Raw genomic sequence first — 14,800 nt, forward strand, 5'->3', positions numbered from 1 at the left:
AATTCTCTTGCTGACGGGGAGCCAGTGCAGGTCTCTCAGGTGGGCAGAGATGTGGCTGTGACGGGGGATGTCCAGGATGAGTCGTGCAGAAGCGTTCTGTATGCGTTGAAGTCTTTTCTGTAGTTTGGCTGTGGTTCCCGCGTAGAGGGCGTTCCCGTAGTCCAGTCGGCTGGTGACAAGGGCCTGGGTGACCGTCTTTCTGGTTTCGGTGGGGACCTTGAATGTATGGTAAAAAGTTGTTATGGACAGGAGGCAGTAGCTGACAGACTAAAATGATCTTTGAGATGAGCTATAAATGTGAGATACAAAAAAAAAAATGGAGCTCATGGTAAGTAAAAGAAAAAGAGGTTGAACAAAATGTTAAGTTGAATCCACTGAAAATTTTAAAGAATCAGACCATGTAACCAGGAACCTATACCTAAAGAACTCGCAAATGTCACTTAGAATAACAAAAGGCAGTGGAATGTTGGGAGCTATACAACTATACTGCTTTAGTGTATATAGGGATGTTAATAAATAGCAGCTTCAGGCAATACAGCACAATGCCAAGATGCTTGTATGGCAATTTCAGTGAACTTAGAGCTGACCTGCGTGCAGTTTCTTCAAAAGGAATATATCATGGGTGTTCGTCTGTCTCTAACCACCTCTTTCGCACTGTATTACAAGTCCATGGCTCACAACAACATTACCAGAATGAGCAAGATTCAGTGTGGTACCTCTACAATTTTTGCTTCACCCCACCATACTGAGGATCTTTGAACAAGAAACCGCAGAACCATCATAGTAGGTATAGGTACCTAGTAACAGTTAAACTCTGGTACACATTACATTTGGCTCCTCCTCAATCTGCATTACAAGGGCCTCGGTCACCATGACTGAAATAAAGGAAACCTACTGACTACAAATGCTTATCTATTTCTGCATTTTAAGAGTTCCACCTTATGACAAAACTCATAAGCAGGAAAGCCTTTATGAAATGCAATTGGGTTACATTTTTGGATTGCTTCTGCTATTCACAATGTCCAGTTTATATTACAATGCTGCGCTAAGATTGACTAGTCACACGTATGGCAATGGATCAGTTAAAGAAATAAACGCAACCATTAAGGTTGAAATAGTGCTTTTGTGCGCTTTATTTTACAATTCATTAACTGAGCATATATGCCTTAAATGTCAGACTGTAGGCACATACAGAGAATCTGGTGATCTTGTGCTTTACCAAGCGAATGCTCTCTTAGGGAAGCAATTTAAAAGAAACATTTTAAATGGAGACGAGAGGTTAGTGTGAAAAAACAGACCGCGCCCCCATTTAGATCCTCCATTGAGCACGAGTCCTTGCATTTGAGAATTTGCATTGTTAACACAGAGGATCTAAAAAGACACTAGTGAATCTGAGTTTTTCTATAATAAAATAATCTGAACACGAATCTCAAAGTATGTGCACTGAGACGGTTTCATCTTTAAGTCACTTGGCTTTTAAAGTTTGGCACGTCGTTAAGAGAAGGTCAACTTAATTTGGCACAGTCGCATCCATTTATGGACCAATATCACTGCATCTTCAAGCAAACGTACGTAGGGACAAAGCAGCTTGTGCAAGCTCTTTTCCATGGAGTCAATGTACTCAGCACAATCTTTGTAGGTAACACCATTGGAGTTTGACATTATAATAGTCCCAGCCGGAATGTGCGTAAGCGATTCCTTTCAATGGTTTGCTAAAATCAATGGTAGTCCAGAACAGGATTCGACAGGCTTATAAAAAGGCACCACAACAGGCTTGATATTAGAACGTGAAAAACATATCGAAAATCCATTGTTTTGATAAAAAAATGATCATGTTATAAATAATGTCTTTTATGCAGAATATAAAAAAAAATCAATCCTTATTTCTTTAAATGGGCTCTGGCTTTAACTTGTCTGCTAGGAAGTCGTTCACAAAGCCCTCCACAATCTCGGGTGTAATTTCTTCAACATCCATCACATACTTGGCTCTGGCAGACATGTCAAGGATGGTGAGCAATGGGGCAGCCTCTGGAAGATTGGTGTAGTCTCGCAACGAGTCCGTCATGTCGTCCTGCAAGAACCCAAAGAAACATTTTTTAGTGAAATACAGCAGAACCAAAGCGCTAAAAACCGCTGTGACTCCAGATATGTCTGGAGATATGGCAGGCGTGGTGAGCAGCAGTAGAGACATGTGCATCTCTCGAATGCAACACAACTTGTTCAGACGCTATCGATAAACTGCAGCTATAGTTTAACATGACTAAAATGTGTTTAAAGGACCCCAGCTCTCCTCCTAAGTTGTACTTGGACTCTGGGGTGTTGTCAAAGAGCTACCATGTAATCGAATTCTCAATAAATGTGAAAAAAATATGCTGTCATTCAAAACAACCCCTGTGGACCTGACCCACAGCTACTAACCATACCTTTTTCCTACTCGTAGCTTCTCTTAAACATGCATCTTTGGGCTGCTGCTTGGACCTTTCATCGAACTAAATTTCACCTGGAACCACTATATTGTCCTCCACCGCCACCATAAACTGCTTGTAAGATATCAGTGTAATATAAAGTTCCACTCTCCTCGCTCAGGACAACTGTTAAACTGTATTTCTGCTATTTAACATCCACTTTTCAACAGTAATGGGCCACTATACAGTGTACATTATTACTGTACCTCGTGCAAGTAGTACAGGTACAGGGCTGTGACATCCACAAAAAAAGCAATGAATACGACAATAAAATAAGGAGGATTTGAAATATTAATCACTTTCTGAAATCATTTTTTGGGGCCGAAGTTGGCACACAAGACATACCACAGTTATAGACATACGCATGCAGGCAAATATCCATAGACTGAATGCGTGAAAGGCACACAAGCAAGTGATAATGCATGGCTGCGTGAGTGAGTGAGTGACCCTGGAGTGAGATACATACTTCAGGAAGTCACAGCTTTCCAGCTAAAATCCAGGAAGAGCCCTGCCGGCTCCTGCATGAGCTGAGACTTCCAAAAGGGGTCGTTTGCTTACACACAAGGCTCGCTGGACTAGTGCAGCGAGTCTAATGGCGGCCAGTATGATGTGTTGCGTGCAACAGTTAGTGTGATGGAGGCAGAATCATGGTAATCAGTGTACTGTTTTGCTGTGTCCTGTATATCGGAGCACGGAATTGGTCGGAAAGAACCCTGAGTGTGTGTGTGTGTTATGTAGCCCCAGTCAGTGCTATGCTCTGGAATAGAATGTCTAGACAGAAGTGTTGTGTAATCTGTACTAAAATGCTAATAAAAAAATCGATTAAAAAAATGATTAAGATGTTTTACATGAGAAAACTTATCTGGGAGTTTAATGGCATATACGTGGGATGGAGCGAGTTCAACAATGTGATGCTTTGATTTTAATGGGGTGAGTTTAAAGCGGTGAATGATGCAGTGAGTGCAAAGGGTTCGCTCACTTTAGATCGCACTGTGTTAACTGTCTAATGATGCCCTTTGTTTTTAGGAATTGCCCTCATTTAACCTTCAAATATTGTATGCGTTCACTTTAGTGGTTTTGGTAATTGCAATCTATAAACTACGCTACAATATACGTTTTGTCTGTGAAAGTGAATTTATAGAGGACATGCCCACAAGCATAATGTTTGCTCACGTTATTCTTGTCAATGTTAATGTCACTTCTACACAAGCATTTGCAATGCAATAGGTCTCGCATTAGTAAAGTTTGAGCTATTGGTATGGTAAATGACAAATTTTTTATGTATGTGTTTTTTTTTTTAAATAACGTAATTAATAGCTTTGTCATTTACAATGCCAATAGTTATAACTTTCACAAATGTGACACCTATAGCATTGGTAATGCAACATGTTTTGTATTTACGTGACTTACATGTGTTGGTATTACAAATAACAATGGCTTTTATTTCTTTTTAATAATTAATACTTAAAAGTGATTCTAATTTATAATGGCAATAGCTTAAACTTTTGTAAATAACTTTTATGAACATTATTGTTCAGTGTATTTTATTGTGACGAAAATCCAAGAACAGAAGTGAAATATTAACATCTTTTTGTGACATTTGTAATAAAGCTTGAAACATTGAGAGAACATATTTGAACCAGTGATGCTGTGGTGGTGCTGAGTGATGCTGTGGTTGCGCTGAGTGATGCAGTGGTTGCGTGGAAAGTAAAGTGTGCCATACTGCGATTTCTACAATAGTTAATTGTGGATGCGTTAACAATTGATGTGTGCACTGATGGCTGGTGGTGTGTGTGCCTGTAGAAATGGTGCACTGATGGCTGGTGGTGTGTGTGCCTGGTGGAAGTGTGCACTGACGGTTGGTGGTGTGTGTGCCTGGTGGAAGTGTGCACTGACGGCTGGTATTGTGTGTGTTTGGTGAAAGTGTGCACTGACAGCTGGTGGTATGTGCCTGGCTAAAGCGTGCACTGACGGCTGGTGGTGTGTGTGCCTGGTGCTCGCTTCAAGTGTGTGCTTTTAACGAGCCCCAAAGAACACTCCGGGGGGAGGGTGGATTACAGGGCCTCAGCAAAATGTAATTCAAATGTACTTTATTAGTCATAGCAAGTCAACTGGGACAATTCCAAGAACACGCACTAGTCAATATTACTTATTTATGTATGCGATTTTATATAGTGCCTGCACTACCAGAGGCATCAGAGCGCTCTAGATTGGAGCGAGGAGTGCTACATGAGAAGGTTTAAAGTAACAAGGTAGTAAGGAACCACATTTATGGGTTCTACGGTTATTCGAGGTGAGAGTTACATATTTACAGATTACAAATTTAGGTGGCAAGTAGCCTGCCCCAAGGGGAGAACCACCATGACTGACAGACGCCCCTGCTAGGATGCTATTCAGCAATGGAAACCGAGCTTAGGAGAGTTTGGGGTCAATTTGCGGCTAGGCGTAGAGTTAAGTGTGAACTTGATTTAATTTCAGCAAGGCTCGTCAGACTTCAGCGTAAGTGCTCCCAGCCCTCACGTTGATAAGGAAGCGTGGAACTGGAAATTACAGAGATTTGCCCAGTGTCAGACACTTTAGGTGAAGGGAGGGGAGCGCCAGTATTCGGCGGCTGGTGCCCTGGCTCCAAACTTTGAAACTGCAGGGCACCGCACCATCTCTGGAAAGAGATGCGTTTGGAGCGAATCGCGCCCTCCCCCCTCCCCCGTTCTTCTTTAATGTTTACTGACGATCCCCCGCTGAGGAGACTGGCATAAGGCGTGTCCCACCCAGTCGACCCGCCATGGGAAGTATGTTTATCAGGCAGTGTCTGTTCAGCGACCGGCACTGGAAGTTCACAGGAGGTGCGGAGGGCGCGGGCGAGCTTTGCCAAGATTCCCTGGAGACTGCCCGAGAAGGAGTGACTGTCAGTGGGCTTGGAGCAGATTTGACATTAGGTTTGGGTGTGCTCCTGTTCCAGTATTTGAAATGGAAATACAGAAGTTTAGGTACTCACTGTCCCAGAATACCCGCGGGATACTGCGAAGTGACGGTAATATTCCCCTGCATCTCTGCTGAGAAGGGCAGGTGCTCCCCCTTCATAAGTAAAGTGCAGAAACTCTGTATCCAACTGTACCTGCCCATTTAAAGTGCACATCGGCTCCGAGCAGGGGGTGCACCCCGTGCGAACCATGCAGACTTTGGTGCCCCCACCCCCTGACCGCAAAAATACACAGATCCTAAGCTATGAAGAGGAGCAGAGAATAGGACAACTGAAAGGGCAGATCTCGGGTAAATACACCGCAGATATGCCCACAGGAGACAGACCTGAGGTCAGATGCACAGGACAGGGCAACTGCGGCGAGCCGACAGAGAAGGAAGGAGGGCAGCCACATTGGGCATGAGGGCACATACAACGGGAGTGATACAGCATGGTGGCGAGGGCACCCTCATGGTATAGGGAAGAGGGTAGCATCAGGAGTTGCAACAAAAGCTGAAAGGGCACAGGAATGGAAGCATAGAAATCCTATGACAGACCAGGGGGCAGTTTTGGGCGAGGAAAGGGGCAGCCTTGGGCGCCACCCTGAAGTTGCTGCTGATACCATGTGCCGTGCCAGGGCGCCTGCTGCCAGAGAGCTCCCGAGTCACAGGTGAGGAGTTTGCCAACTACGCACACTGTTGCATGCACTGATAGGGAAGGGCTCACCCACGCCACGGGCCTCTACATGAACACTTTCACCCTTAAACTACAGATGCATCCTGTGCCTGTGCACCCCTTAGCTTGGCAGAGGCACAGTTAGCACTGCAGGGGCACTGTTGGCAGTACAGGGGTAGACGACGTCCCATGTCACCGGTTCTCTGCTGCAACAGAGCATCAAGCAAAATCACAACAAGGGGGCTGCCCGCCCCCCAGGACGCAGATCTGTCCCATCCGCAGCTCTCCTTACCTGTGTAAGTCTCGCCTTCCCGCACCGCAGTCACAAGTCCCGAGGATGGCAGCGAGCGCCCGCGCCATGGCTGCCGCCGGACTGGCGGCGGCGGGAGTCGCCCCTGCACCCCGTTGTTCCAGCCGCGCGTCCTCCCGATGCTCCGGCTCCCTTCCGGCTGCCCGCGTGCCCCCCGCACAACTCCTTGCTCCGCCAGCAACTCTTTCCCCGCGCGCTCGTCTCGCGCTCCAGCAGCCTCCAAGCTCAGGCGGCCGCGCCGCTGACGTCAGCCGCGCGCGAGCTCTTCTACCACACCGGGCCACTAGAGGGCTCGTGACTGCAAGAACTGCTGAAGGCTGGGCGGGCTCCCGCTGGATGCAGAGCGCGCGCAGCTCTAACTGTACAGGAGGCGCAGGCGCGTTAGGGGAGCCCGGGAGCTTCGTCAGTGTTACAGGGGTGTCGGAACAATGCTCGATTTCCTGTATTCAAGCACAATTTAAAACGAGGCAGAAAGAGCACGGTGAGTGGGAGGGAGGGGGGTTGTATCTGTGTAGAGGGCGCGTGACTGCAAGAACTGCTGAAGGCTGGGCGGGCTCCCGCTGGATGCAGAGCGCGCGCAGCTCTAACTGTACAGGAGGCGCAGCGTTAGGGGAGCCCGGGGGCTTCGTCAGTGTTACAGGGGGGTCGGAACAATGCTCGATTTCCTGCAGTTCTGCAAACCTTCAGAACAGTATTCAAGCACAATTTAAAACAAGGCAGAAAGAGCACGGTGAGTGGGAGGGGGGGGGGTTGTATCTGTGTGTGTGCGCGCCCGTGAGTGGTAGGTGTGCGTGCGTGGCTGTGTGTGGGGGGGGGCATGTGCGTGTGTGATTGTATGTGCCTGCGTCTGTGTGGGTGCCTGCCTGCGTGTGTGCCTGACTGCGTGTTTAGGTGAGAATCAGAGGCAGGGGATGTGCACGGCCCCGGCTGGGCGTGCGCGCACACGAGGTCCAATCTCCGGCAGGAGAAGCTCGTGACAGTCTGCTGTCTACATTCCCCCAAAAGTGATTACATTAGTTGTCTCGCATAGACAGCAAAAGCTTTGCTTTTGCTTTCGTCTAGCGAGACCTAAAAACTACTTAGGTTGGTGCCTTGTGCGTATGTGGGGTGTTTCCATGGTGTGCACCGGGAGCATCGAGGTGGTTCTCGTGTATGGGATGCAGCACTTGGTGCTGTGATGGACGAGAAAATATAGAGACAGATGCACATTTTTAAATTTTATGGAATGCTGGCAGCTCTAAAGGCCCCTTTATTGTTTTGATAATCTCTTCAATCGGAGTCCCTTTGCTGGCTGAGGCAGGAAGCCATCCATGCTGAGATCTATGGCTGTGGCATAGGTAAAAGGTGTAAAGAACCAGTGAGGGCAAGTCAGAGATCTGTTCAGATAGACTCCATGACCGCCCTCCTCTGCAGAAGGATCCGATGTTACAGCAAGACTTACATGCGCTTCAACACTGAACGATGTATGCCGTCAGACCAGACCGCGGTGACACCTTAACACTTAAACTACCTCATGTACATCATCTACCTCAGCCACCGCGGGCATGGCAAACAACCTAAAACACAAACTGTACTACCATCTCAGTATTATAACCTCAGGGACTAGAGGATGCACAGGACTGCGGCACAACAGAAATATCCTTTAACAGACGTGAACTATAAGAGTCAAGGGAAAGGGGTAACAGGGACTCGGAGGGCGGGGAGGAATGTTGCCGTCGCACGTTTACTGTACTTTGGTAGGAGGGAGGAGAGGGAGGGCAGGGGGGACACGGGGGGGGAAAGGAACTACACAAACATTAGCAAATCCGTGGAGACACTCTTTTTCTTCTTCTTTCTGCTCTATCACCATTCTCAAGCACCCACTAAGACCCCAGGGGGGGGGGGCAAGTCCACACACAAACCAGTAGACATGGTCGCAGGTCACGCCGAGAGCCAGGGGAACATCGCGGAACAAGCGCAGGCGTAAGCGAGGCACACACCACACCATGACTACACAGCCTAAACATGCGCAGCCACAACTAACCTCAGACATCAAGATTGTGTCCATGAACGTCAAGGGCCTAAACCACCCTATAAAGCGCCGGAAGACACTAGAACACCTAAACAAACTCAAAGGAGATATTTTCGTCCTCAAAGAGACTAGAGGGAGCGAGGAGGACGCCAAACGACTTAAGGCACGGTGGATAAGCGAGGTGGTCTGCTCTCCGGCAGTAAACAAAAAGGGGGGAGTTATCACTATCATTAGCAAGAAAGCGAAACTTAAACTACAGGACTGCCGTGCAGACACAGAAGGTAGGAGGCTAATCACAAGTATGAAGAGAGGTGATGACACCATACACGTGGCTAATCTCTACGGCCCAACCTCAGCAAACAAACAATTTTGGGAGGAGGTAGAGTGCGAACTCAGCGACATCCCACTGGGAGAGATGCTAATAGTAGCGGGAGACATGAACTTAGCGATGGACAACGCCACAGATAGACATCCACACAGAGCCAGCCATACGACACTAGAACAAACTACCCTCAAAAACCTCTGCGCCAAACTAACACTGTCAGACCCATGGAGACTACAACACCCCAGCACAAGGGAATACACCTTCTACTCACACCCACACAACTCATATAGCAGAATTGACTACATACTCATGTCCTCCACACACATGCACCTCACACAGGCAACAGAAATTGGGCCCATAACAATATCAGACCACGCACACATCACCCTCTCCCTAAGTGGGAAACACAATGTGAGGCCTACCCACAACTGGCGCCTTAACAGTGACATTCTAGAGAACCCCTCGAACATAACGGAAATAGAAGAGGCAATTAGAGAGTACCTATCCTTCAATGACAACCCAGATACTGACACCTTTACCCTATGGGAGGCACTAAAGGCCACGGTAAGAGGGAAACTCCTGAGCATCAAGGGCAGGATGAACCGCAGCAGGAACAAAAAAATACAAGAGCTAGAGGACCAGATCAAAGAACTAGAAAGGAACCACTGTGCAAACCTAATAGACAGGAACACACTCACCGCACTAACAAAGAAAAAATACGAACTGAATAGGACACTAAGCGAGAGGGCAGGTAATTGGATCAACAAATACAAGTCCATCAATCTCTGCTCGGCCAACAAAGCGGGCAAAGCACTAGCAGGGTACCTCAAAGCCAAACAGAGGCAATACTCAGTCGCAGCAATTACAGACAACAAAGGCAGAACACACACGGACAACAAATCAATCCTGGAAACCTTCAGGGGTTTCTAGAAGGAACTATACGCGGCCGACAACTCGCTGGCCGCTGATGGAGGCATCAGCCTTCTAGACAAACTAGACCTGCCCAGCCTAACAGATGAACAGAAAATATCATTAGAGCAGGACATATCCGGGGCCGAGGTGGAGATGGCCATAATCTCCCTGAAACAGAACAAGACGCCGGGGCCGAACGGCTTCACGGCGGCTTTCTACAAGAAGTTCCAGCCCCTCCTAAAAGATACCATGGTCAGGGTCTTCCAAACATGTGCAGCCAGGGGGTGCATGACGAACTCTATGGCAGAGGCGAACATCATTTTCATCCCCAAAGAAGGGAAAGATCCACAATTCGCTCGGAACTACAGGCCTATCTCACTAATAAACGTGGACTGCAAGATCTACGCCAGAGTGATGGCGGCAAGGCTAAACACATACCTCCCTCACCTAATACACAGATCACAGGTAGGGTACCTTAAAAACAGACTTTCACAAGACAACACCAGACTTCTCTGTCACCTCATAAACCGCACAGCCAACAGCACAGAAAAGGCAGTAATGATAGCACTAGACGCCGAAAAGGCTTTTGATAGAGTCTCATGGCCATTCCTCAACGAATGCATGCGCAAGTTCGGTTTAGGCGACAAATACAGAGGGATGATCATGTCGCTCTATCAAAACCCCCGAGCACGCGTGGTAGTCAACACATCCACATCGGCGCTGCTCACACTAGAAAGAGGGACAAGGCAGGGATGCCCTCTCTCACCAGGACTATTCCTACTAGCATTAGAACCACTCCTCCATATGATCAGAACCAACCCACTAATAACTGGAGTTTGCGTAGGGAAGCAGGCATTCAAACTGGCAGCGTACGCGGACGACATCCTGATCACCACCCACAACCCAGAATCATCAATCGAAGCCCTAATGACCACCATTGAGGAATATGCCCACATCTCGGGTTACAAACTGAACCGTGACAAATCCGAATGCAAACCGATGAACTGCCACACGACAAGGGAGGTGCTAGGCGTCTCCGGTCTGGCGTGGCAGACAAAACCCCTGAAGTACCTAGGCCTCCTCTTCGGCAGAGACCTGAGGACAACGCTAGACCACAACGAGGAGGCAATGCTAAAGAAAATAAAAAGCAAACTGGAGGAGTGGAGCCCGAGATACATTAGCTGGTGGGGTCGGATCGAAACGATCAAAATGATGGTGACGCCTATGTTAAACTATCTGCTGAGCAGGCTACCGCTAACACTAATGTCGGATTTCCACAATAAATTAGACAAAGCGCTCAACATATTCCTATGGGAGGGGAAAAGAGCCAGAATCAGCCTCTCAAAACTCAGACTGAAGAAAGACCTAGGAGGGCTCAACCTAACTAACTACAAGGCATTCCAAATGGCATGTCTGGCGAAACAGGGCATACACTGGATCTCCCCCACACCGGACTATACGCCAGTGTGGTTGGATGTGGAAAGGAACATCCTAGGGGGGCAGACCCACTGATGGCACTAACGGCAAGCAGACACCCAGAAGCGAAAAATGCAATCATCAGGAACACCAGGACAGCCATGCTCAGGGTGGACAAAGAACTGGAGGTCAGCATCAAAATCTCCAAATGGGAATCCTTGTGGCACAACCCCAGAATAACATACAAAGGAGACACACTAGTGAATGTGGGGTGGTGTAGCATAGGCATCACAGTACCGGCCCAACTGGAGCTAAACAACAACCCACTCACATTCGAGGCCCTACAGAGGGCACACAAGCTACATAACAGAGACTTTTACACCTTCATCAGCATCAAAGCAGCAATCACTAGAGCCAACTTATCAAAACAGAGGCCCTCAATAATACAATACACACAGAACCTAAACAAAGTGGGAAACCAAACAGCGAATATTTATAAACTTATCACCCCCGCACCACAACGCTCAACAACAAGACACTAGCATTCTGGGAGGGGGAGTACCAGAAACCACTGAACGAGCCAGCAAAAGCCAAACTATGGAATTCGGCGTCAAAAAACAAAGTTACACCCCAGCTAGCCCAAACAAAATACTGGCTACTGCATAGACTACACTGGACACCAGCCAAACTAGAGACAGTGGGTGCCAGAGACAGTGACACCTGCTGGAACTGCCAAAAGGCTAGGGGGGATCTAGCACACGTTATATACGAATGCCCCAAGGTTAAGGACTTTTGGCGCAGGGTACACGAATTCATAGACACACTCACAGGCAGCCAAACCACACGCGGCCTACCAGGCATCACCATGGCCTTCATGGCCACATCGCTTGACTCGAAAGGAAACAGTGACCTAGTGGATGTCCTGCTCACAGCTGCCGCCAAAACTATCTTAGGTAACTGGAAGGACACTGGGAAAGCCACTTTCAAACGTTGGTTTAACTGGGTGACCTTCCTGCGGGGGGCAGACAACATCACCGCAAACCACCAACCGGCCAACCATACAGCAAGAAAGGGGATGTGGGCAGCCCTAGACGCTCATCTGGAACAATAACCCCCCCCCTCTTTCTTCTTTCTCTTTCTTCTCCACCTAAAACCAAACAGCCAAGTAAATGTTTCAAACTGTATTGTATATGCAAAATTTTATTTTCAATAAAATACTTTGAAATAAAAAAAAACAAGTTCATGGGTTTAGAACACAGATAACATTGTACACTGCAAAGCACAAATACCGCACTCTGTACTGCTAATATGTCTATCGCCGACTTGCACCTGGAAAGAGTCTATGATATATGCAAACAATAAAAGAATGTATGGTCATATATGATATGCTATGAAGCATTGAACTTGCGTACTGTATTGAATACAAAATACCAATAAAGTTTGTGTAAAAAAAAAAATGACAGTCCTTTGCTATTATGAGACTTCAAGTAAGGAGATTTGCCTAGATACACCCTTTTTTCTCATCTACATTATAGGATGTCAGTGGGGATCAGGCGGTGAAGTTGTATGTATCATATTATCTGGTAACAGATTGTATCAGATGGGAGCAGGACGACGGTCAGGACGTTGAGTTACTGTCTTCCATCTTGCGGTTAGCGGTAGGGCACACAGTTCACTATGTCGGTGAGGTGTGTGGGGATGGGGAGCACTACAATTAGAGTCCTCAATCGCATCAGTCAAAAAGCAGGTGTTCAGGTGAAAAGTGGCAGTAGGTACTTCCAAAATTGAGCGGAGAGGCACATTTCATTGTTTGCATTGCATAATTACAAACTTCCATTCTTATGCGGAGGTCATTGCCAGGGTATGTTGGGTGGAGGTCCCTAGTTCGGACAGGGTGCCCTGTGTCCATCCTCGTGCAGAGGTAGTTATACAGATCTGAGGATTGACAGTTGCCCCTTTTCCTTTACAATGACACCGTTGTGGTAGCCATTGAAATAAGCCTCACTGCTGAGAGAGAGGCCAGTAACATAGGTCTGTAACATGCTGTGGGGACATAACGCTGCATCATATAAAACAATCATACCTCCATCCTAGTTTCAGGAAACCATCCGTTGCAATTTTACCCAAAAAGATTTGCACGTAATACACTGCCATAGTGTCATACTCAGTAACATTTATTTACAAGCTTCTGTCGAATCAGAGCAAATTAAAGCATGAAGAACGGCTCTCAGTCTCTGGAAAGTTCAGTACAACCGCTCATACAGGAAACAGACATCTATATTGTACCTCACTCTCATGGGTTACAGAAGCATTCACACATACTGATGAAGTAGCAATGTTTCTTTACTTTCGTCATGGGCAGGGGCGCCTCCTCCCTCCCTGGTCATGCAACCCCAGATTTGTCCCACAGCTACTTGCGGAAGGTAAGCCAAGCAATTACAGCGTGCAAGCGTGTGGGTATTTTCATCCATGTCCCCTCCAGGTCCAATACTGACTTCTGTAAGAGGACAGCATTCGTTTGGGGCAAAATAAATATAGAAATAAATAAGCAAATGGGTTTAACTATTTTTACTGAGTTTAAAAGGCAAACATAAAATACAGCAAGAGTGGTATTTATCCCAAGACTCCAGCGAACCCAAATTCGTCAAATTACCATCTTCAATAGATAACCCCTGCTCTGTTCGCACCCCAATGCCCTATGGCCAGGTCCCAAGCAAGCAACACCTAAGAAATTGGGACACTCCAGGCCCGCTACACTTTTGATCCACGACCAAGGCTCGCTAGCGATTCTATCACTTTCTAGAGTTCTCCACTCCTCTAGCTTGTACTAACAACTGATTTAGTTCAAAAGAAATGATCCCGCCACCTTGAGGTACTTGCAGGACACAAGTTCATGGAATTCTGTTAATATATCACTTAGCAATCACAAACTATTTTCGGTTGTATCAATATCTCAATAATTATCTTTCCCATGGCAAGAAGGTAATACAGTTGGTGCGGTCAGTCTAGCTAGTCAGTACTTCTCCCCTCAGTCATTTGGCTGCAACAGCTTGTCTGGACGATCTCCTGCTCCCTTTTTATAACCAGCGACATCACCCAGCACACTGAGCAAACAAAGAGAACCAATGGGTTACAAGGTATGGCAGTGTCATATAGCCTATCAGTAGTGTTAAAGACATCCTCTCAATAGCTGGCCAAATTGGCGCAGTTCAAATATACGTTTGAGAGCATACCCCCTCAAACACATCCTCTCCAACATCAGTCTAATGCTCCTGCTTTCCATTTTTGGAATCTGGCTGGAATATAGTACCAGTGGAAAATAAGTTTGATAGGACTTTCTACCGTTGAAATCCTGGCTGTCTTTGTTTGTTTGTTTGTTTGTTTTGGATTTATATAGCGCTTATAACCCAGGGGTCTCTAAGCGCTTTGCCTTGGGAACCCGTCCTGGCTTTTCCCTGTGAGATAGCCCCTACAGGGCATCCCCAAGGTGAAAGCCAGGCATCCCGCCGCGGGGGGCCGTTGTGGAGATTAAGCAAGCTTAATGCCCAGAGTTGCAGAGTGTGAACCCATGATTAGGTCAGGCACCGAAGCGAGAATTATCGAGTCCGTGGACATTTGAGCTCGAGACCCTGCCGCGTCGGGAATTGAACCCTGGTCCCGGGTCTGACCTCTGCTTCAGGGTCTGCCTGCTCTAACCAGTGAGCCACACTTCTTCTGACTATATTAA

At 47.1% G+C, this 14,800-nt stretch overlaps 1 protein-coding gene across 1 annotated transcript in view; it reads right to left on the minus strand.

Moving 5' to 3' along the window:
• Positions 1-1,109: 1,109 nt before the first annotated feature.
• Positions 1,110-14,800, minus strand: part of NXN (nucleoredoxin) — a 592,564-nt gene continuing 578,873 nt past the window's right edge. Inside the window, exon 8 of the mRNA XM_078679884.1 lies at positions 1,110-2,071. Within this exon, the coding sequence (XP_078536010.1) occupies positions 1,889-2,071 (183 nt within the window). The 3' untranslated portion in view covers positions 1,110-1,888. The remainder of the gene's footprint in view (positions 2,072-14,800) is intronic.

Source organism: Lissotriton helveticus, chromosome 3_1 (genome assembly GCF_964261635.1).
Source record: "Lissotriton helveticus chromosome 3_1, aLisHel1.1, whole genome shotgun sequence".
Classification (NCBI taxonomy): Eukaryota; Metazoa; Chordata; class Amphibia; order Caudata; family Salamandridae; genus Lissotriton; species Lissotriton helveticus.